Source organism: Malus domestica, chromosome 11, assembly GCF_042453785.1.
Source record: "Malus domestica chromosome 11, GDT2T_hap1".
Lineage (NCBI taxonomy): Eukaryota > Viridiplantae > Streptophyta > Magnoliopsida > Rosales > Rosaceae > Malus > Malus domestica.
In genome coordinates this window covers 13,442,724-13,467,287 of record NC_091671.1, presented here as the reverse complement: position 1 = coordinate 13,467,287, position 24,564 = coordinate 13,442,724, and the positions used below count along the sequence as shown (strand labels likewise).

The window sequence follows — 24,564 nt, the reverse complement described above, 5'->3', positions numbered from 1 at the left end:
TTGATAAACCGACGGCCCCATTTGTCCTCTTCTCTTGCTAATCTTTTTGCTTGCATGTGAGCCTCTTTGATTCGCTAGTTACAGTTCGTTTGATTACGCCACGACGGCCCCATGCAATTTTCTTCTAAATTATTCACGAGAAATTACAACTAAAAAATAAAAAATAAAAAAATAAAAACCAGGATGTTTTGCCTTGTGCTTTGGGATTCGTGGAGCCCAAGCACGTTCCATGTCCATACAGACATGCATTCTCCTTGGCTTAAGATTACGAGTACTTCTAAAACAGAGCTGTTCTTAATAATGCAGGAGAAATCTGATTCAAGATCCACCTTGTGACTTGTCCATCGTAAAGATTGATTACGTATGCGACCAGTAACGAAAAGGTCTTGCGCTATGGTTAATCGCTCGTGTGTTTTGTATCCTTTCCCTTTTAAGGGAAAACATACAAGGGGACAAATGAGGTTAGGTGGTTCTGTGGGCATTGGAAAAATGGTTGGGTTGCTCTTACAGTGACCAGTGGAAAGGTTGGTGTGTGACTCTAGGGCGCCTACCAATAACTTGCCAAAATGCCTCAATTGATAATCTTCGATTGGTTCTCATGCAACACTCGTCAGTGTTGAATTTTAGATATTACATAAGGATGACTGTTCCAGATTTGTATGGATTTTCCCAATGATGAATAAACCAAATGCTTTTCCAATATTTTGCAAATTCTATGCATTCATTGCTACATAGTTTAATGCTTCTGTCAAGTACTTGCATTCAGATGATGGGGGTGAATATATGAGTAACATGTTTCATCGGTTCTTAGAAAGTAAATGAATTGTTCATCTCACTTCTTATCCATATACACCACAACAGAATGGTCTAACTGAGAGAAAGCATAGGCATGTTGTGGAGACAGCTATCAGTTTAATGTTAGATGCAAAACTTCCAACTTATTTTTGGTACCATAATTGTTCTCATGCTGTTTTTTTTTTTTTTTTTATAAATAGAATGCCTTGCAAGAATCTAGGCATGAAATCTCCATATCAGGTTTTGTTCAAATGTAATCCTGATATTCATTCATTAAAAGTTTTTGGAATAGTTGTCTATCCTCTTCTCGGACCATTTAATGAGAACAAACTTCAACCAAGATATACAATGTGTATTTTTGGGCTTTGCTATTGGCTATAAAGGGGTACTGTGCTACAACATTCAAACAAGAAAATTTATCATCTCCAAAAGTGTGATACATGATGAAGATGTCTTTCCATTTAGGTAGATATGTGATACTCATGGTTCAAGGGAAACACAGAAAAGCTCAGTCTCTCCAGTGATTGTACAAATCAATGCACCAAGAGGGGTATCTCAGAATACACATAATAATCAAACCATGGTTGAAGAAAGAAGAGATATATCAGTGTCTGATAGGAGTCAATCTTCAAGTACTAATGACAGAAGCATTCAATTTGTTAGTTCAAATAATAGTAGTACTCAACATATTGTTGATAGAATTGAAAATTCAGAGCACATTGATTTCATTCCAAATAACAGTGACCAATATGTGATAGAGTCAAATGACAACAACTTGCAGTTTTATCATACAAATCATCACTCTTCTCCTCTTTCTGGTACAACATCAATGTTGAATGTCCACTCAACCAATCAACTTGAGGTAATTCTTCCACTTTCATCTACTACTAAACCATATCCTTCTACTTCTGGATCTACACATTCCATGACAACTAGATTAAAAAGTGGTGATATTGACAGAAAGAATTATGTAGCTTTATTAGTCTCAATTCCTGAACTTCATTCTTTACAAATTACTGAGGAAGATCCATTCAATGGAGAATATTCATTCTTATATGAAATACTTGATATACAAGAACTATCATCTTTTAGAAAGGCATCAACAATCCCACAATGGCAAGCAGCAATGCAGGAAGAGTATGATTCATTAAGAGTTCGGGGAACTTGGGTTTTGGTTCCATCTCCAAAAGATAGAGCTATAGTTGGAAGCAAGTGGGTCTATAAAGTAAAGAAGAATCCAGATGGTACAATCTCAAGATATAAAGCAAGACTTGTTGCTCAGGGGTTTTCTCAAGAACATGACATTGATTATATGGACACTTTTAGTCCTGTTGTTCGACACGATTTAGTGAGGATTGTTTTAGCTTTTGCTGCTATGAATCACTGGAACCTTAAACAGTTGGACATTAAAAATGATGTTCTTCATGGGGATCTACAAGAGGAAGTATACATGAAGTAGCCTCAAAGATTTGTTGATGCCTCTCATCCCACACATTTATGCAAACTAGTCAAACCATTATATGGTTTGAAACAAGCTCCGAGAGCCTGGAATTCAAAATTCACAACCTATCTAGGAGCATTGGGATTATGTGCCTCAACTTCTGATACTAGTTTGTTTATGAAACAAGATGAGTATGATATAATCATTTTGTTATTATATGTTGATGACATAATATTAATTGGTTCTAATTTTGAGAAGATACAAGGAATGATTCATGAGCTATCTGCAGTGTTTGATTTAAGAGACATAGGCAAGCTCACATATTTTTTGGGTTTACAGATCCTTACAAGGACAATGGTGATATATTTGTGAATCAATCTAAATACATCAAGGATTTGATTCATAAAGCTGGTATGAAGACATGTAAACCAGCTCCTACTCCATGTAAACCACACCATCAATTGCTGGAATCAGAAGGTACCTTGTTGACAGATCCAATCTTGTATAAGAGTATAGTAGGCTCTTTGCAATACTTGACTTTTACTAGGCCAGACATCACCTATGCAGGCAATAATGTTTGTCAGTTCATGTCATCACCTACTGAATTCCATTTCGAAGATGTGAAACGGATCCTCAGATATTTATAAGGGACAATGAATATTGTGGTTTTATATTCTGCAGCAACAATACCTCAATTAAATGCTTTCTCAGACTCCGATTGGGCAACTGATTTGAACACAATAAGGTCAGTTACTGGTTATGTTGTGTTCTTAGGTAATAATCGTATATCATGGCAATCTAAGAAGCAAACCTCAGTTTCTCGAAGTTCTACTAAGGTTGAGTACAAAACACTAGCACACACAGTTGTTGATATAGCTTGGGTGAGGAACAAACTGAAGGATTTAGGAGTTTTTCTGTCTCATCCACCAAGTATTCACTGTGATAATATGTCTGCTATCTCTCTCAGTGCCAATCTAATGTTTCATTCTAGAATAAAGCATCTGGACACTGATTATCATTTTGTTCGAGAATGTGTACAACAAGGAGATTTGGAGGTCTTGTATATTCCCACTAAAGATCAAATTGCAGACAGCTTGACATAAAGGTTACATAATCCTTCCTTTATTAAACACTTTTACAATCTCAAGCTAAGAAATCCTAGTTGAGATTGAGGGGGATGTTGAATGTAATCGAATGAAGCTACTAGTAGTGTGTGCCATGTCAGCATAGGATGTTAGGCTGTTAGTATTTGGAGTGCCGTGTCAGCATAAGTTGTTAGAGAGTTTGTTAGAAGTTGGTTGTGTTAGTTAGCTTTGTAGCTTGGATGCTAAGTCTCTAGAGCCCTATATAACAAACCTAGCTATGCAAATGTAATTCATTCAGCATTCATCAATACAAAAGATCATATTTATTTCTTATGTTCTCTCTTTAAAGATTCTTTCATTTGTTCTTTGAGTGTTCTTCAAAACCTTGAGTTTTCTGCATAATTTCAGAATGATTATTAGTCAGGCCCTTGCGGCCTATTTGGTCATTTTCTTAAGGATGTGACTATTCTCACTTATTTTTACATCCCACATATCATTCTTAATTTTTTGTCATTGACTTTCTCCAATTTATTTGATCCGATGGCTGAAAAATGAAAATGGTGTATGATAAGTAAAAATGGGTGTGTGAATGACACTACCCTTTCATCAAACTACGGTAAGTCCGCAATTTAGCCTTTTTTTTGTCAAACAGGCCAAGAGCTTGACCTTTTTCGACCACGTGTTCCAACTTGAGCATCAAGTGTGCCCGATTCTCAAGTTGTACCATTCTCGGTTCACTCACTATAAGTTTCTATTCCTCCACTTATTGATAGGTAATGTTAGGGAGACTAAATTTTGAAAACTAAAAGATATGGAAGTTGATGATTGATTTATTACTTAAGCATTGATTAACGTGCTCAATTCTATTGGTGACACATCATTTAGTTTACAAATTTAATCTAAAAATTTAATCTCCCTAGTATTACCCCTTATTGATATGCTTAAGTTCAGTAGATAACCCCACCACCTTTGGTCGTGCTGAAAGGTCTGCCAGAGCAAATCGAAGCGTCTCGCTGAGTTGCTAAAACCGCGACAGGTGCACTTCCTTTTGGGCCCATGTCGATTATTTGGACTACTTTCTTTGACCCATATTTTTACTAACCTTTGGGAAATGTTTTTGTTCAATGCATATGACCCATTTGATAATTTTTTTTTTTTTTAATTCTTATTTGACTGCTGTTAGCAATACTCCAAAATATCATTCAACACTCCTTATGCAAATATTTTATTATGTTTTTACAAATTTGAAATGTTTTTGTTCAATGCATATGACCTATTTGATAACTTTTGGTGTGCTGATAGTAGTTCATTTTGGTTTCACTTGTTTTTGTTAGTGATAAAAGAGTACAAATGGGAGATGGGAGATCAAGAATAGTGGATGAAAGAGGGTGAGAGAGATGTAGTAGAAGAAATGCGCAATGAAAGACACCCAGAATTATAACTAAAAAAAAAAAAAAAAACTATTTTAAGTTTTAATTTTTCATAACCGATAGAACCACTTACTTCTGATAGTAGCACACCAACCATACACAATCACTTTAAAGCCCAAACAGACACGGTCACTTTAAAAGCCAGTAATACAAGTGATTATGGACAAAAGGCTCAATGTTTGTCCGGGTACACGAAAAGAAGCACTTGATTTTAGTACTAGCTCGGTACAAAGCACAGTACTATACTACATAAATCAATAGAACTGCTAATCAAAAGCTTTTTCTCTTCTGAATGTGGCTTACAATAGCATAGCAGATAAGTCACTACAGAAAGATATGGATATAACTGTTCTAATTGTACAATCATATCTTTTACATTTCATTTCTTCAACTACATTATACAAGCTCCTTTCAACTCACAGGTATTCTCAATATTGAGATGCTGCCCTTCTGTCACTCCGATCTCCGCATTTTGACTACTAACGAAACTTCTTTGTAGGACTTAACCTTCTCAGCTGCTTTGCGCAATGGTCTTCCAACTGAAGACCGCCTTGGGGCACAATTATCTTCTCCCTCTTCTTTTCTTGTAGATGAAATCAATGGAGTGGGACCACTACTGCGCATCGGACTGTCTGGTGTGCAACTGACTGGTAATTTGACATCCTCTATTTCAAACAGGTTCTCTGTCTGGGAAATAAATCTGGCAGATTGCCTCCTCAAACACCGTCTGAACAAAAGAAAAGGAAGCATTAAGGAGAAGCAAATATAATAACTTAGGCACAGAAAATACAGTTCTTAGATATGGGAAAACATCGTTAACATTAGTGAGAAACACTTAAAAGAATCAAGCCATTGAAAAAAAAATCATCGCCTATCCACATATGATACATGGTGCAATAATAGTTAAGTAAAGGCATTTTTGGTTCAATATATAGGCCTCTTATCACAGTTTTTTACAAGAAAACAACACCTGACAGGTTCATGGTGCCAGGTGAAACCCTATATATATTAGCCAGGGTGACTACCTCAGGGCAATGTCAGTGCTGGATCAAGATTAGTAGTGGTCCCACATTGGTCCACTGATAGGTGACTCGGCTGATAGTTTCTTTAAGCAACATTGAAAATCACCATTTTTACACAGTGGACCATCCACATGGTAAAATAGGCGACTCAAGTGAACTCCCTACGCAAGCATCTCAGAACAAAGTCTTAAAGGTGGTTAAGATTCCTAAGCAGAAAAACTCTGGTAGAGGAGGGAGTTGCAAGAACCATTGTACACCGTTTAATGATTGTGCGAAGAACACAATCAACAGTGAGTTAATTAAGATTTTCCAAGTAGAGATCTTTGGGGTTATGTAGCTTGATAAAATCCCCACAGCCTTTTGTGATAAAACCTAACACCTATTGGTCCATACCAAACTATATGTTGGGCATAAGAGATAAGCTGGGAAAATATTGGTGCTGAATCAAGATTATCAGTTATTCCACATTAGTCCCTTGTTCAACACAAAGTGCATATTAAATCTATCAAAAGTGGAGTGTGAAAATATTTCTTTCGGTATGTAGACTCTAGTACATTTAGGCTCATGGAATGTGAATGAGTGCCCATATCTGAATATCCATATCCATGACACCACGCATCAACTAACCTTTTATTTTCAACCTTCTCTATGTCTTCAACCTTTTGGCATGTGGTAGAAGCGTCTACCGCTGCAAGAAATCATAGATTCATAAGTGCAAACGTTTACACGGTGGGTGCAAAACAAAGGGGAAAAGAAAGAAATATCTTTATGCAAAATTAGATCATCTATATCAATTGCCAAAGTAAAAAAGTTTACATCGACTTCTTGTTGCACGTCTTTTGTTGAGATTACATGCTTCGCCATCATTTTCAGCTTTATGCAAAGATATCTCCTTTGAGTCCTCTCCTTCCTTGATCTGGAAAAATATATGAGATTAAATGATAGAAATATAAGGCACTGTGAAGAGATCTCACTACATACAAATTCACAGCCGAACGATTACCTTAGATATCTGAGAGGCAGTATTTTGACGTTTAAACTCTGTTTTTCCCTGTAATAGGGGTATATAAAGAATCAAACAAGAATATTGGTGAACTGAAACTTCAAACTCAAGGCCTGAATAAATATAGAATGTCACCAGAATAAGATTTGCTAGAGTAGAACTGTTCATTGTTGGTCATCCATGTTGCTTAACATTTTATGAGGTAAATGGAATTTTATAGGAGTCTAAGTGGAATGATAAATATATATGCAGAGCAGCAGAAGAAGTTAGTGTAATCGCTCCTAAATCTGATTCTGTGGAACACTTAACGAAATTGCGGGATACAAAGATTAGTTATATCCATCACGATGAACTATACCAAATTAGACATTTGAAATATAATTAAATGCAACATATTGTGAAGGTAATAGTTAAAGCTTTTTTTGTGTGGCAACAAACAAGCAGAGAAAGAATAAAATAAAGCTAAAAATATTGAAGTTGCTAATCCTCTATGTTGCTTAAGTTGCTGTTAGTCATCCATCAAAATTGAAGAAAAAAATATATCAATACGAAACAGCAAAAAAACTTCTTCACCAACAGCTCCAGCGCATGACATACAATGCAAGATAAGGACTAACCTCTATTACTAGATTCTTTGCTTTAAATAAAGCATTCTTGCATAGAAGTTCATGCTGTAGTGTTTTTACCTGGTATTGACAAATACCGAGTCAGATATTAGGATAAGCGACGGCTTCACAAGCCAATGGACTGACCTGTATTACTTCGGTTATTGCAACTTACCTTCTCTCTTCCTAAATTAAGCTCCTGCAAAATCAACAAAAGATAGTAAATACCAGAGACAATTAGATAATTACAGAAAGGAATTAGACACTAATATTAATGTGAAAAGAAAACGCACTGCCAACATCCTGCTGTTCGATTGGGCAAGACTCAAATTTTGTAGCTGCAATTTCTGGAGACTAATTCGCAGTTTCTGCAACTCAGCTCCACCTAATTCAACCATTTTACTGTTCAAAAACAATTAAAGGAAAACATAATCTCTCCATTTCTGTAACTTTCCTGGCGAAATCACCCAATCATTCTAGTAATTCATTCTTGGGTGCAATCTCAGTACCCAAACAGGTGATTACACCAAAAAACAATAACAAAATAAAAATAAAAATAAGAAAGGAAAACAGCATTGGAGAGTATGAAAAGGATACGTCCTTTCGGCAACAAGTCTGATCAAAGTCATTCTTTCCTGGTTCAGATATTCACAAACACAAACAAAACCTACTAAGCAAATCTGGCAAAAAAAATATTGAAAATTTGCATAAGGAATGGAAGAGGACCCAAGTGAGATTATACCCTCCTGAGCTGCTCAATGCAGTCCTTATCAGTCAAACAATCTTCCGGCGGCTTTTCATCCTGGATCATTGGTTTCGCAGCCTGCAAATTGGTGATGTCGGATAGCTTCTTCCTCATTATGCCACCCAAAGACAATCTCTTGGGCATACTCTCACTTCTCATGCGTTTGAAACCCTAATTTAAACTTCAAGATTCGCAATTGGGGACTCAAGAAATGCGATTCCAACATCAAAAACAGTGATTTCTGGGAGAAAAATCATTTCCAGGGAAGAGAACCCAGAATTCGAATAGAGAAATTTAAACGAACAAGCAAGTGATTCCGAGAGAATAAAAAAAATGGAAGAAAACCCCAATTTTAAAAGCAGAAATGGGTGTGGATTTTGAAATCGGAGGAGGGAAACTAATCAAATGGATGAAGAGTAAACCCTAATCTTGTTTCTCCTGTCGCTGTGAAACAAAAAGGTTGGATTCTGAGAGACTGAGGGAAAAGAAAGGAAGGGGCGCGGGGGTGGGTGTGATGGAAAGCAAAGCCAATAGGCAAACTATGTAGTTCGGAGTGAGCTTCGGTTACACAACGGCCTTCCGAACCTTAATTTGAATATCTCAACGTTCCAAACTTCCAAACCATTTTGTTTCTTTTTTCTTTTTAATTATTTGTCGAATTAAATTAATCCCTATAATTTATATAAAAAACAATCAACGTGGTTGACAATTATGTTCGGAATTAATCTCTATAATTATTTGCCAATTCAACCTCTACTTTAGACTAAAGTAATGAATTTATTGCCAAAACTAATTTAAATGATTTACCGTCGAAGCAAGAGAGATTAAGGTCATCTCCAACCGAAGGAGAACCAGATGGCTCATTTTAGCCATATAACCCTCCAAGAAATTAATATTTTAATAAACAGTGTCAGACTATATTTTTTAGACCATCTCCAACCGAAAGAGGATTAGATGGCTCGTTTTAGTCATCTGGCCCTCCAAGAAATTAATATTTTAATGAACATTGTAGGGTCATATTTCTTACCATCTCCAACTGAGGGCCAAAGAGTCATACGGCCAAACATAATTTATTATTTAAATTTAAAAACTACAACAACTTAAATTTAAAAACTACAACTTATATTTAAAAACTACAATTAATATTTAAAAACTACAACAACTTAAATTTAATATCTAAAATCATCATTATCTTCATCATGCGCCATTGTAGGAGTATAGTTGAGGTAAACAACTGCCGTAGGGTCATAATTTTTTTTTTCCTATCAAAATAGGTCTTACCCATTGGAGTGTAATTCGAAGTGTTCCCTTCCATATTCTTATCATCCATCTCTTCTTGTATTTGTTTGGCCCGTTCTTTATGCCTACGGTTCCTTTCTTTCGCGGCATAGGCATTTTGCTCCGCCATTAATCGCAATGAGGCCGTCACTTTCTGTTAAGCGGCGTAATCATCATTTGCCTTACCATTTTCCTTCAACCTTCAGGCCATGTTTCGTCCCATAACCCTAGGTATGGAACCTTCACCCGAAGACGAATTTTCTACCCTTATTTGTTGAATGGTAGGAGATCCATCTTCATCCATATCTACAGTTGAGGATGCAATTCTGAACACCGGCGTAGGACCTACTCTATGTTTAGGTGGATCTTCAAATAACACTCACCCTTTACAAATTTCCCAACAACCGTGAAACTGAAAGGGCTTTGAGCTGCCCTCCATATACAATTCCTCCACTTGACGTACCTAGAAAATATAATTACAAAAATTAAAGGAAATTAATTTATGAAATTAAATGTAATATAATTAGATATTTAAAATAAATTATGAAAACACTTACTTCGTCATAGTAATTGGCGCCGCTTTCATGTCTACTTGCAGCTGCTAACAGTGCTTGATGCCATTTGTTCAAATTTGGATGATGATGTTTCTTCCATCTTGAAGAACAACTCTTGTGGTTTTGGGTATTCGGTGGAGTGATGCCTTCGTAGAACTCTAAGTTTTTTTTTGACACACGAGTCCAAACACTTTCACTTGTTTGAGAACTCCCCCTCACACTATCTTCCGAGACTCATCTATAAGCCCTGCAAAGAGCTTCATCTTCGTTCGGGTCCAAGCCCTACCTTTCATTGTAGAGGAGGCCATTTGAAAATTATTGAAAAAAATTGAAGGAAAGATTATTGGAAGAGGTAAGAAAATATGAGAATTGAAATGGTGTAGGAATGGTGAAAATTTTGTGACAAATGATGTAGGAATGGCTTAAGGTATTTATAGGAAAAAAATGAGAATTTTAAACAAAATTTTGGCCCAAAAAGAAAAATTGAAACACAACTGTAACTAACGTCAGCTAGCCGTTGGAGTTCAAATTTTAGCCCAACCTAGGGCTGGCCGATTGGCCATTTGGCCCTTTTTTGTCCAATGGGCCCACAAACCCTTTGGCCTGGCCCTCGATTAGAGACGGTTTTCGAGCTATTTTCAGCACTCTGGCCCTCTGGACCCTTCGGTTGGAGATGGTATGACCATAGGCCAAACATAGCCCTGTGACAAAAAATTATCTCTAAGCGAAGGGGTCAAAGGGCCATAAGGCTAAACATAATTTATTATTTTAATTGAATTAATATGGTTACTTAAATTAAACTACCTTAATCATTTTTGAGATTGAATGGCAATAATTTCTTGTCGATAAGGAATCTCAATAATGTTACTTAATGTTATGTAATGGCTTAGGTAGTTATAGGAAAAAAATAGAATTTTTAAATTAAAAAAAAATTCAAATATAACGGCTAACTGACATCAGCAACTAGTCGTTGGGATTCAAACCTCTGGACCAGCAGGGGCTGGCTGGCTAGTTTAGGCCAGTCGGTTGGCCCAATTCTCCTTTTGTGGCCCGATGAGGCCCACTAGCCCTTTGGCCTAGCCTTTGATTGGAGATGATTTTCGTGTCATTTAAGGCTATTTTCAACCCTATGGCCCCCTATTTGGATCAGTTGGAGATGGCCTAAGGAGCTGTTTCCAGGATTGGTGAAGAGGATCAAAAACCCTAGAAAGGGGAAATTTTGGCTTAAGGTTATAAAAGATGTTAGACGCTAGTCGGACGGTAGGTTGGGGCTTATTCCCTAGGCGGCTAAGTAGGCACCTAGGCGGATTGAAGTAAATCTATTATATTTCGTGTAAATAAGTGTCAGTATATACTTCAAATATATATAATTTCATCATAAACTACGAAATAAAATGACATATGAGATATTGGAACATAGTAAAAACATGGAATTTTAGACCAGTGCTAATTGTATCATTTTGTTCACTGACCTAAACAAAGTTGTATACATTTCTTCAGAGAATTACATTTTTTTGGATTTAGTATATTTCTTCAACTCCCATAAATGAAAACTTCGATTCAAATTATATATGATCCAATGTGTGGTTTAGCCAAAGTTTAAAAAGCATTTATAATCTCACGCACCTCTATTTCCTTTTCTATTTGTTTTCCTTTCTGTACGAAATTCATGATAACCATTTGGATTGCCGATACCAATTCCTTCTTTAAAAGTCACCTAAGAATCAAATTCAAAATTAAAATTCACCATAGAATCAAATTTAATTGGTACAGCATATACTTGCATGTCTTCAAATAACCCAGGAGGCCACAACTTACATAATACATTGAAATACTAACATGTCTCCATTCGATAAACGAAACGGAGGAGGAAGTAAGCAAAGAAAACAAAGCATTCCCCTGCAACAATCGTTACAGCAAAAACCTCAACATGCTTCACAGCGCCCTACTTCGGGATTTTACTGGTTCGTGCTCAAAACATAATACAGGTCCTGACTGAAAAGAGCTCAAGTCATGAATATTTACCAACTATAATATACCGCGGCATTTTCTTCCCACTGTTTTCCTACCCTTAGTTCGATACTATACACAATTTCAACTTGCTGATCTAATCAGCTGTGATGGTGCCTTGCAGAAGGTACGAAGCCTTGTTACGGACCTGCAATGCGGTATACTTTTAACATGCACTCACCAAGGTGTAAGGAGAAAACAGTCAAGTTTGATTCAGTTTGGTCAAATTGCCATACCTTCGATGCAAAAGACCTCAAATCTGTACTGGCTATCAGGCAAGAACAGTTTCGTAAGTAGAGGCGCCACATTGCTTTCAAGACGGGCTTGTCTTCTACTAGTTGACTGGACAAAAGCCAATTCTCGGCTAATACCAAGTGTATGTACATCTTGGAAAAATCACATTTTTTGTCCTTCACATTTACTGGGATAAGCAATTTTAGGATCTCTTCATCGTTAGGGGCCTTAGGTGAAGCATTACGTCAAGCAACAATGTCAAATCAGATTTAAGAAATTAGAGGGGAAAAGGGCATTAGATACAATCACTTAAAACTAACAATAATTTCTTTTGAAGTTGAAAAGAATAAGAATTTAGAGAATAAGTGAGACTATTCTCTCAATGAACATCAGAAAACAATCATAAGATATTATGTATCGTCATGTCACGCATGTTGGATGTATTGCTTTAGTTTCACAACTCTCATGCTCATGCGAGAACAACTTATAGATGGTGTCAAACGCAAACATTTTAAAAAATTTACACTCTTATTCAAAAGCTTAAACTATATGCAACTGATTTTAATTGTGCCCCTCATGTATGGGCTCCAAAGAAACTTCTCATTTATAGTCCTAGCATGTTTAAGTGAATGAAAAAAAAATTATAATTACCAATGGGATATTAAATAGTGATTATACAATCCGGTTACTACCAGCATATGATATTAAAATTCAAGTCCTTTTTTGCATTTTTTGCAGAGAGAATGCTTCTTTCTTTCCCATTAGAAGCTTAACTTATTTTGCTGGAACAATTGTTCGATAAAATGTAGAATGAAAGAATAATTGTGCTGTATTAAAAAAACTTGTAATCTTGTTCAGTACCTTATGATCATAACAGCTAAGAAGCATCTGATGGGCAATTGCACTTCTAAACAGCTTACTACGAGTATCGACTCCCGAAATGCATTCCACAATTCTTAGGCAGGTCACGTCTTTAGGAACTCTGCTTATCATAGATCAGCAATAATAAGGGAGAGGAATTGAACAAAAGTAAACAGCAAAAGGCAACGACACTATTTAGGCATAATTTCAGTGCACATTTTTTTGAGTTTTACTTTTCTTTTTCCAAAATTCCTGTTCAAATGATTTGGGTGGAATATAGTCACAAATATGTATGGATCTCCAGAACTAATTGTTCCCTTACTATATATGAAACTGAACGTAGATGTAAAAAATAATACAAAATCACTGACAAAAGGTGCACAAAGTTCAAATAAATTAATTGATCACGAATTCTTCTCAACAAAGAGAAAGAGTGATCATGACCATTCCAATTTGAAAGTAAAATCCAATCCAACAGCACACATGTGGATTCAAATCAAACAACCAGTTAAGTCAATAACCTGCAAGCAAGAGAATTTGCTATCTTTTCACAGCTAGATTCCCACTCATTTTCAGTGAAGTAACTGATAGCTGACTGCATGCACTCATGTAAAAGCATGGACAGACCTTGAAGTTGGCGATCAGAAAATAGACAAATAATGACTTCAATTAACTCTTCGGCTTCTGAGGTCAAGTACATAGCCATTTTGTTCCTGCAAATAAAATAAGCACCACGACAAGCCAATGAAAACAATACGAAACCAAACATATTTCCAAATTTTACGTAAGTATTTGCATCATTAGGTATCGCTTATGTTGTTAGGTAGTACCTGTTGAAAGAAATATTTAGAAAGGAAGATCATTGTATCACACATTCAAAGAATATAGTAAACTGATCTATATATGAAATACCGATAAAATATTCAATACTTGAAGCAAACAGCCTACACAATAATGTATGACAATCAACAACCAACTAATCATCTATTAAGCTAAATGCACAATTATCAAGCATTAACTTATATCAACAACACTCCCCATGAAGTTAAAGAGAAAGAAAGAACATTATATTATTACACATCCAAATGAAAGAACATTGTTGTTCTATCAATGAGGTCTAATAACTAGACCATAATTTAGGCCGGTAGCTTTAGTTTAGGCTAAATGCCTAATAATCAGCCTATACCAATGAGGCAATGACAGAATCAGTTAACAAACATCAACTAATTGATCCATGAAGGAAACAAGCAAATGGCAGTCTTATGTGTTGTCAAACTAGTACTTCCATTTTTTTAATGAACTAGTACTTCGAATTGTTATTTACCTCTTTTGACAAGCAGCAGTCACGAATTTAAGCCAAGCTCTAATATTTGGAGCTGGACCTCTACGAGCAGAATCTAGAAGGCAAAATAAAAGTATTATGAGAAGACAAATAACTAAAAAGCATGCAAAACTTTGTAATTTTTACATGATATTTCATATATCAAATAACAAGAAATATAAAATAAAAAAAAACAGGAAAGAAATTGGTATATTAAGAATCTAAAAATTTCTACCATTCTGTTCATACCAATAAAAAGCAAAAAGAAAAAAAAAATCCTGAAAAACATCATTGAACCACTAGACTTTGTTTCGTTATTGGTGGGTATGCCGACTGAATATGGAGCCCATAAGCATGGGGAAACAGCTCAAGATCATTGCAACCCAGAAAATCCTTCCAAAATGCATCAACATGAAAGTAACAAGTGTAATTCTCTTGACATTACTGCACTTACACATATAATGCATATTCTATCAAGTATCACCGATAGTAGAAACTATATATATATTTCTCCTATTCGAGAAAAAAAGAGAGAAATTTCCAACCTAAAATATGCATAAAACTGGTGTTAAGGTAGAAACTTACTGGAAGGAGCAGAATCCGTGTTAGATGAAAAGTTGAATAGAAATCCATAGTTTTCAAGAGCTATTTTTAATTCAAAATAGCTAGGAAACCAATCAATTTTGACTGGCGGTAAGTCAACCTGGTTAAGAATTAATACCAGAATTAACTCCTTTACATATCACCCAATCAAACTTTTGTCCAATGAAAAAATGAAGACCAAGTTCACCTCATTTTCAAATGAGAGGATAGCACACCAGAAGTCACATGCAGATGCCCTCAAATTTTCTTTAGACGAATATAACACTGAAAGAGAAAAGGTAAACACATCACAAGAAATTCCATGAGTTTTAATAGGACATGCTAGGGGTGACAAAAGGCTCACTCAGATAAAAGGTCCATGTGGCTATTGATTTTTCTAGATGACCATTGGCGAAAACCAATTTTGATAGCCAGCCATTTACTAATAATGGTTCAAGGAAAGTGTCTCCTGCACAACGTATCAATAACTGAATATATATTTTGCGAAAAGGCCATAATATGCACAACAGGATACATAACTTGATGCCAAAATGCATGCCAATAATGAATGACCAGTGATAACTAATATAAGGCAAGCAATATAACTAACCATTTTCTGTAGAGATATCAATCAAAGAATTGAGCTCATCATCCATGAATGACCGCAAGACTCTGCAAGTTTTAAGCTCGGGAAAAGATAGAGGAGGTGGGGTCTTCTGCAATCACAAAGTAAAGCAAAAATTAAGAAAGTACAACTATTTAAAGACCAACTCCTATCACAATCTACATAACAATAACCAATCGTCGGGTGACACAATGTAGAGATTGTATCTATCAATTGGAAACCTGGTGTCTGGAACAAAACAAATGCCAAAAACAGAGGACAAAGTGTCTTCTGGCCTATAGGCAGTTCTTATAGGGCAATGGACCGCTTGTCTGTCTCCTCTGTTTTGTACACTCCTTTTTCCTTCAACGAAAGTTTTCTTATACAACAATAACGAACCTGATCTCCAAAAGCGCATATGCCCCACACAAAGCTCTCCTCCTTACCACTTATTTCTCTCATCTGCATCACCGAGTTTATATTTCAAGTTTCGAAAAGGAAACAGCAGGTACACAAATAACACCAGAAAAGACCAAAACAGGAAAGTTAACATGCCTCGCTTTCACACTTATCGACAATGTCAAAGAGAGCAGCCTCTTTGTCATTATCTTCTTCATCTGAATCATTGTTCCTTCGTGCTTTTGCACGCTTAGCTTCCTTTTCAACAATCTTGTCTTCTTCCTTGTAGAAGTCAGTCAAAAGGTCATCCAACCCAATAGTCTTCCTCCTAAATTACAACCAAAGAGAGATATAACACAAAAAGGGGAATCTACCATTCTCATCAATTACTGCAAAAAATCATACAGTAAATCCTGCAGTGGCGATTTTGTGTTAATGCATACACACTCCATGCTAAGTAAGCGCTAACCGAACATAAAATGGAAACCGATCATGTTCAAGTCTTATCAGGTTTTCATTTCTGTGACATAATTCAAGAATTTAGGATAAATATGAACAGAAATCAGTTCAATCAACTTCAAGGCCTCTAGAACTAAAAATTAAAAAGTAAAATCTTGACGTTAAAAAAACAACTTGATCCAAGAGAAAAGGAAGTTACAGAACATAAAGTGAAAAATTACGAAATAAAAAACCCAATTGAAGTAAAACTGATAAAAAGATAAACCCTAGAAACCCAGATTGTAATTAAGTTGAAAAAAGGGGAAAGAAAGGCAACCTTCTCTTGGTAACGGCAGGGCGAGTGAGAAGTGGGTCTTCTGACTCGAAATCAAGGAAGTTATCCTCCATGTCCACCATCTCTCCCTCTCTCTCTCTCTCTAGCAAGTCCTTTCTTCCTCTTCTTTTTTTGGTTCTGAAATTTCAGAAATTGAGAAGCGCCAAAGTTCGTGGCTGCTTTGAAAAGGGCGCGGCTAATACTGCCTTAACCCAGCCTTCCTATTTGTTCTGTTTGGGCCTTTGCGGGTAATCTGCCCGGCCCACAAAAGAACTGCAGTCTGCAGATGAGTCGGTTAGAAAAATACTCTTTTCAATGTGAAGAAGATAAATTGGTATAAATATTGACGTTAAATTGTGAGATAACAGAGAGTATAAAAAATTCTATTTCTATAAGGGTCCCTTTAGCATTCCTCTTTGGTATTTAGAACTTTCCTCGACAATCACTTGTGTCCTAAATTTAAACATTCCCTCTTCTCTTAGTGTAATTCAAAGTAAAAGTATAATTTGTATTGAAAAAGAAGCTTACATGAACATGTCACCTTGTTGAAGAAAAAAATCTCTTATTTTTCCGTTTCTTTTGGTTGTTTATTTTACTTTAACGAGAATTGTTATTGTTATTTTAAAATATTTTGTGCAATAATTCAAAAAAAAAAAAAAAATTGTGCAACAGTTGTCATACGCTCCTAAGTTCAACGATTCTACATTAGCAGCAATAAACCCGATTCCCTTCATTCAAGTTTGTCCAAAAATCTTTCAATAATTATATTTTTGGTTTAATTGTAGCAGTGATCTTTGAACTTTACCCCTACTTTAATTTCAATCTATGAACTCTCATATTAGTTTTTTTAATACTCAAATTTAACAATGTATTGTAGCATTGGTTGTTTTCACTAACATCATCACTAAAAGAAATTTAAAAATGAAAAATGCAAAATCGTATCCCTTGGCTTGTGAGTGTACCCTTTGACTTAATTGAAATTCACCCCAGACTTGTGAGTGAAATATTTTAGGCGATTAATTCCATATTCAACTTAGTTTTAAAAATCCATTTTACACCAATAATGGGCTTGTCACTTGGTCTGTTAACCAATTCTCAGGTGTCATGGTCATGGTTTCCAAACATTGAGATTTCATCCTCCATGGCTTTCTTCGAAGCTTGATCTTGAGCATCATCATTGTAATTCTCAGGATCAATGTATCCATATAATTACAAGTACGTTTCAAATATAAGTTGATGCGGGTCCCATCTTTAGACTTTGGCTGGTCTTTCATTGGGTCAAGTTGGGAATATTTTTGTCACCATCCATAAGTGATGGTGATGCTCACCACCATATTTATTATCATTAGATGAGTTTAAATTTCGAGATATGTGTAGTGGATATACACAAATCTCTAAATTTAAACTCATCAAATGGTGATAAGTAAAACGGTGAACATTACCATCACTTAAAAGTGGTGAGTAAAAATGCACCAAGGTCAATAACCTATCAGCATATCTTAGATCAATTGGGTATTGAATTAGATGAACCGGTTTAGTTAGGGAGGTGAACCAACGGCTTTTCATGCTTCCTACAAACACAACTCATCAAACTGTCATATGTCCAAAATTCCAAGTCCCCACATTCTTTGCTCATGTTTTCTTCATAAAACCCCAATGGAGGAGAGTCTCTGCTCTCCATAAACCAAAAACACTTTCAAAGAAATTTATTACCCTCTACTCAATCATGGCATTTCCCAAGCTTTTCTTCATTTTGTCTTTGGCCATGGTGTTGTCACTCTCAAGCACCCATTTGAGCCACGCCGCTCGAAACCTTTTGGTCACGCCGGGAGCTCCACCACCGGCCTTGACAACACTAACAACATTGCCTCCATTGCCCTCAGTACCAACACTGCAAAGAAACTGTCATATGTCCAAAACTACAATTCCGTCTCTGCCAAAGCCAACACTGCCCACGTTGCCTCCATTGCCCTCAGTACCAACACTCCCCAAGGCCACATTGCCCCCGTTGCCCTCTACCTAATTGCCTACACTCCCAACTAACCCAACTCGAAGCTTCCTTTCTTCTAAATTATTGTAATAGTTTCGAACTGTTCCCAATCTCTTAATAATAATAATAATAATAATAACTAATTTTTTTTTCTTCCTTATGACAAATGATAGGAGCTTTTACGAAGAGATATTGTACCCACAACTAAGCTACATAGGCATATTGGGGCTAGCTACAAATAGAATCAAACTTATCACAAATATAAATCGTATTCGCATTTATGTGAATCAAAACTGAGACCGCTTCCAACCAAGTGGAGACATTTATGAGTGGATGAAGGGCTGTTTGGTTATGGAAAAATACTAATAAGACTCTCTCAAAAGTGTGACTCTCTGTTATTTCATAGTTTAACGTAAATTTCTTAGCCTACATTATAAAACAAAATGCCAAAAAACATGATGTGATAGAAAGTCCATGAAGAATCTTACTTTTGAAAAAGTCCTCTTCGCATTTCTCATCAGTTAAGATCAAGATTCCAAGATTGGTAAGAGATTAAATGTTACAGGTAAATGATTTTGTTATTCTGATTCAGTAAACATTTTTATATGATGAGTTTCCTTATCTCAATAACCTTTCAAAAATGTTCTAAAAGAAAAACTTTCCTTCTTCAATACTAATCCATCTCTAATATAGTTTAGTTCCTAACTAAACAAACACACAGGAAGATAATATAATAGCAACTTTGTGATGGACACGTGTCGAGTTCCCATTATATGAGGAGTTGTGTCAAGCTGAAGCTGAGACATTTGACCAATGTCTATTTTTACAGCCAGTCTATTTTTTTCCTTTTTAGTTTTTACAATTTGACCGGCATTGAAGAAATTTACTCCATTAATCTGATAAAAAATAGCCCTTCACTAAACAACGGCTAAAAACAAACTCACCCAACCTCCTCTTTAGGCTTACTTCTAGCCATCTTGTGGCTCCACTTCTCTGTAAGTTCAATCCTTCTGTGAAATCTCTTCCTTTATATGAACCCCAACTTCAACCCTAATCCATCTTACTTTTTCACTTTTCTTGCACTTTAATGCATTCCTAACAAAACCATAAGGAAAAAAAAAAACAAAAAATTCATAATTTCAAGACAGTAAAATGAGTAGTAATGGCAGCATGGGATGCAGTGAAATTGGCCAGTTTTCGTGGCATATGCTTAATGGAAGATGGTTCAGTGTGTTCGCCTCGTTCCTTATCATGGCCGGAGCCGGTGCCACTTATCTGTATGGTACCTATTCCAAAGAGATCAAGGCCACTCTTGGCTATGACCAAACAGAAATCAACATGTTAGGCTTCTCCAAAGATCTTGGTGCAAATGTCGGTGTCCTCTCTGGCCTAATCGGCGAAGTAACCCCAGTTTGGTTCGTGCTCATAGTTGGTGCAGTCATGAACTTTGCCGGATACTTTATGATTTGGCTGGCTGTCACCCAGAGAATTCCCAAGCCTAAAGTTTGGCAGATGTGCGTTTACATCTGCATTGGAGCCAACTCTCAAAACTTTGCAAATACAGGAGCTCTTGTCACTTGTGTCAAGAATTTCCCGGAGAGCAGAGGTGTTATGCTCGGTCTGTTAAAGGGTTTTACTGGACTCAGTGGAGCTATCCTGACACAAATTTACTTGGCAGTCTATGGAAACGATTCAAAATCCTTGATTCTGCTTATCGGGTGGCTCCCTGCTGCAGTATCAATAATTTTTGTATACAGCATTCGACCAATGAAAGTTGTTAGGCAACCCAATGAGCTCCAAGTCTTTTACCATTTCCTCTACATCTCAGTTGTCCTTGCCTTATTTCTCATGGTTATGAGTCTACTTCAGAAAACGATAAATTTCTCCCATGCTGCCTATGCAGCAACCGCAACCGGAGCAATTTTGTTGCTCTTTCTCCCTCTTGGCATTGCCATTCGTGAAGAGCTAGTCATCTGGAATCAGCTGAAACAACCTGTTGATCCCCCAACTGAGGTCAAAGTTGAGAAACCAGGAGAAACTGAATTTAAAAAGGATGAATCGAAAGACAAAGAATTAGAGAGACCTGAGCCAGGTTGTTTCTCTGACATATGCAACAAACCACCAAGAGGAGAAGACTACACCATTTTACAAGCACTACTGAGTGTAGACATGCTCATATTATTCATTGCAACATTATGTGGACTTGGATCAAGCTTGACAGCAGTAGACAACTTGGGACAAATCGGTGAGTCTTTAGGTTATCCAACTAAAACAGTTCGAGCTTTTGTGTCATTGACAAGCATATGGAATTACTTTGGGAGAGTCTTTTCCGGGTTTATATCGGAAAGCCTACTGATCAGGTATAGAATTCCGAGACCATTAGTGATGACAGGTGCTCTTGTTCTATCATGTGTTGGCCTCCTCCTCATTGCCTTCCCTGGCCCTGGTTCAGTTTATGTGGCATCAGTGATCATAGGGTTTGCTTTTGGTGCTCAGTTGCCGTTGCTTTTCGCAATCATTTCTGAGCTCTTTGGTCTTAAGCACTTTGCGACATTGTTCAATTGTGGGCAAATAGCAAGTCCCCTTGGCTCCTATCTTCTAAATGTGAAGCTCACTGGGGCGCTCTATGACAAAGAGGCAAGGAAAGAGCTAGCAAAGAGAGGGTTGACGAGGTCACAAGTGAAGGACTTGACATGCATTGGGAATCACTGTTATCAGTTGTCTTTCACAATTTTAGCTGCTGTTACATTCTTTGGTGCCCTTGTGTCCCTAATTTTGGTGTATAGGACGCGAGCATTCTACAAAGGTGACATATACAAGAAATATAGACGGTAGATTCTCTTTTTAGGTTGGTTTATGACTGCCAAAACAGACACCGGTAATTTGGATGAGGAACCTACGGAGAAATTACGAACTTGATGATTATACATAATGATAAATTATATTGAATTTCTAGGAAATATCTTCACAACCCTAGTGTTTTTACGCTTTGCAAAGCGTTAGCGAAGTTTACTTCACAAAATTCTCAACTCTGCTACCGATCAAAAGAAAGAATGTACTCAGGAAAGTGGCGTTTTTGGTTTATTTGGACTTGGACCTTTTTTTTCTGTCAACTTATTCGGCCTAACTCATTCGTTTTTGTAGCTTTGTATCTTTCTTTCATCGTATGATGTATTGTGATAAGTGACAACATTACTAAGAAATGTAGAAAACTTAGGTATGAAGAAAGACAATGAATATCAGAGAGAAAGAAAGAGAGAAGACGATCTTTTGCAACATATTTTGTTATTACTGTTAACTTAATCAATACAATGTAATTCTGCTATTTATACTCATACAAAACATAACACCCTAGATACAAAACTCAACAGCCACTAATACAAGGACAAGTGGCATTCTCTACATAACTCTAACATTCCCCCTCAATCTTATGGTGGGAAGCCCCAAGCATAAGATTGGAACAATGATGAAGAAACAAAGGTGAACACAAGCCTTTGGTAAGAATATCTGCATATTGATCAGTGGAGGTGACAAACTGCAGAGAAATAACTCCCTGTTGAACCCGTTCTCTAACAAAGTGACAGTCCACTTCGATATGTTTAGCTTTGGAATGAAGAACCGGATTAGTTGCCAATGCCATCGCAGAGATATTATCACAATGCAACAGAGGAGGTACTGAATTCCGAATATGCAAATCCTTGAGCAGTTGTTGTAACCAAACAACCTCAGCTATGGTAGTGGCCATTGCTCGGTATTCTGCTTCAGTGGAAGAACGACTCACTGTATGTTGTTTCTTGGAACTCCAAGAAATCGGATTGGAACCGAGAAATACCACAAAACCAGTGGTAGACCGGCAGTCATTGAGATCACCAGCCCAATCTGCATCAGTGTAGGCTCTAATATCAAGTGATCCAGGTCGAAAGCAAACTCCCCAATCAAGAGTGCCTTTGAGATACCGCAAAATTCTTTTGACAGCAACAAAATGAGAGTCCAATGGAGTGTGCATGAACTGACACACTTGGTTAACTGAATAAGCAATGTCAGGTCTTGTGAAAGTTAAGTATTGCAGAGCCCCAACAATACTTCGGTAATGAGTAGGATCAGAATATAGGAGACTACCATGATTGAGTAATTTCTGATGTGGATGACATGGAGTAGTGCAAGACTTACATTGAACCATGTCTGTCTTCTGCAACAAGTCCTGTACATATTTAGACTGATGAACAAATAACCCCTGTGGATGATATTCAATTTGCAGACCTAGGAAATAATGAAGAAGACCTAAGTCTTTCATATCAAATGCCTTGGTCAAATGGCGGATCACAGATTGTATACTATCAGCATGATCTCCAGTAAGGATGATATCATCCACATATAACAACAACACAACCATATGAAGACCATCATGCTGGACAAAGAGAGATGGATCAGCAGAAAAAGCTTTAAAACCAAGAGAAAGCAGAACAGAGGTAAACCGATCATTCCAAGCTCTTGGAGCTTGTTTAAGACCATAGAGGGACCTTTGTAACTTGCAAACATACTCAGGGTGATCTCTATCCACAAATCCCGGAGGCTGAGACATATAGACTTCCTCCTCAAGAAAGCCATGTAAAAAAGCATTCTTGACATCAAGTTGATGCAAAGGCCAACCTTTAGTTGCTGCCAAAGATAACATCAGTCGTACTGTGGTTGGTTTAACCACAGGACTGAATGTTTCATAGTAATCAAGTCCTACTTCTTGAGAAAACCCTTGTGCCACTAGGCGGGCCTTGTGCCGAGCAACAGATCCATCAGGATGTCTCTTGATCTTATAGATCCATTTGCAGCCTACACGATTTTTATGTGGAGGAAGAGGAACAAGTGACCAAGTCTTCTGTTGAATTAATGCATCAATTTCCTCTTGCATAGCCTGTTTCCACTCATTAGACTTGGAAGCTGCAGCAAAAGTGTGTGGTTCTGTGCTACTATGAGATGGAACTGAAGCTGTGAATCCTTGTTTCTTCTTAAAAATGCCAGACTTGGATCGAGTCTGCATAGGGTGACAATTTGTAGCAGCAAGAAGCACAGGTTGTAAATCAGGAACCTGAGACATGGTAGTGTCGGGATGTAATTCCAATACAGAAGGAGAATCAGACCGATCATTGACTGATGAAGGAGCACTAGCAGAGACAAGATCACCATGGTTGAGAGAACTGGACTGAGTAACATGAGGAGATGCAGCAGGTGTCTGAAAAACATTTGGTAAGGGGATAGGGATAATGGGATACTGGTGAAAGGTATTAGGATGAACAATATGTGGTGGTGAGTTAGAAACAGTGGAAGAAGAAGATGAATTAGGCAAAGTGGAAGACAAGATAGGATACTGAGTTTCATCAAATAACACATGGCGGGAAACCATCAATTTGTGTTTGGAAACATCAAAGCAAATGTAACCTTTATACTATGCAGCATAACCCAAGAAAATGCACTGAGTGGTCTTTGGATCAAGTTTAGTAGCCCGATAAGGTTTTAAAGAAGGATAACAGGCACAACCAAACACCCTTAAGTGATCTAACCTAGGTGCAGAATGAAATAGGACTTCAAAGGGAGATTTCATGTCAAGACTAGGTGTAGGCATCCTATTGATAAGATAGGTTGCAGTAGCACAAGCATGATACCAAAATGGATCAGGTAAAGAAGCTTGCTGAAGAAGAGTAATAGTTGTTTCAACCACATGCCTATTCTTTCTTTCAGCTAAGCCATTTTGCTCAGGTGTATATGGACAGGAAATCTGATGAACTATGCCCTTGGATTTAAGAAAAGACTGAAAAGAATTACTAAGATACTCTCCACC

At 36.9% G+C, this 24,564-nt stretch overlaps 3 protein-coding genes across 4 annotated transcripts; 1 reads left to right on the top strand and 2 right to left on the bottom strand.

Moving 5' to 3' along the window:
* Positions 1–4,884: 4,884 nt before the first annotated feature.
* On the bottom strand, positions 4,885–8,736 carry LOC103448051 (SHUGOSHIN 2). The gene is made up of 9 exons (XM_008387285.4): positions 8,124–8,736; positions 7,979–8,016; positions 7,675–7,783; positions 7,557–7,580; positions 7,394–7,462; positions 6,777–6,824; positions 6,590–6,689; positions 6,401–6,461; positions 4,885–5,478 (listed from the first exon to the last, which is right to left on the bottom strand). Exons 1-9 carry the CDS (start codon positions 8,283–8,285, stop codon positions 5,205–5,207), a joined length of 885 nt encoding a protein of 294 aa, XP_008385507.1. The 5' UTR covers positions 8,286–8,736; the 3' UTR covers positions 4,885–5,204.
* Positions 8,737–11,687: 2,951 nt separating this feature from the next.
* LOC103448052 (uncharacterized) lies at positions 11,688–17,101 on the bottom strand. 2 transcript variants are annotated; one of them, XR_011573225.1, is made up of 12 exons: positions 16,745–16,941; positions 16,126–16,297; positions 15,970–16,032; positions 15,577–15,682; positions 15,331–15,435; positions 15,175–15,251; positions 14,970–15,087; positions 14,388–14,460; positions 13,585–13,776; positions 13,064–13,184; positions 12,205–12,389; positions 11,688–12,116 (listed from the first exon to the last, which is right to left on the bottom strand). XR_011573225.1 is itself a non-coding variant. In XM_008387287.4 (12 exons), the coding sequence occupies exons 1-12, from the start codon at positions 16,822–16,824 to the stop codon at positions 12,066–12,068; spliced, it is 1,383 nt and encodes a 460-aa protein (XP_008385509.1). In that variant the 5' UTR covers positions 16,825–17,101; the 3' UTR covers positions 11,688–12,065. The 2 variants fall into 2 exon arrangements, 1 of the variants encoding a protein (XP_008385509.1); XM_008387287.4 differs by having other exon boundaries at positions 12,205–12,429; positions 16,745–17,101.
* A 2,513-nt stretch (positions 17,102–19,614) lies between these two features.
* Positions 19,615–21,844, top strand: LOC103448053 (protein NUCLEAR FUSION DEFECTIVE 4-like). The gene has a single exon (XM_008387288.3). The coding sequence runs from the start codon at positions 19,884–19,886 to the stop codon at positions 21,564–21,566; it is 1,683 nt and encodes a 560-aa protein (XP_008385510.1). The 5' UTR covers positions 19,615–19,883; the 3' UTR covers positions 21,567–21,844.
* Positions 21,845–24,564: the final 2,720 nt, after the last annotated feature.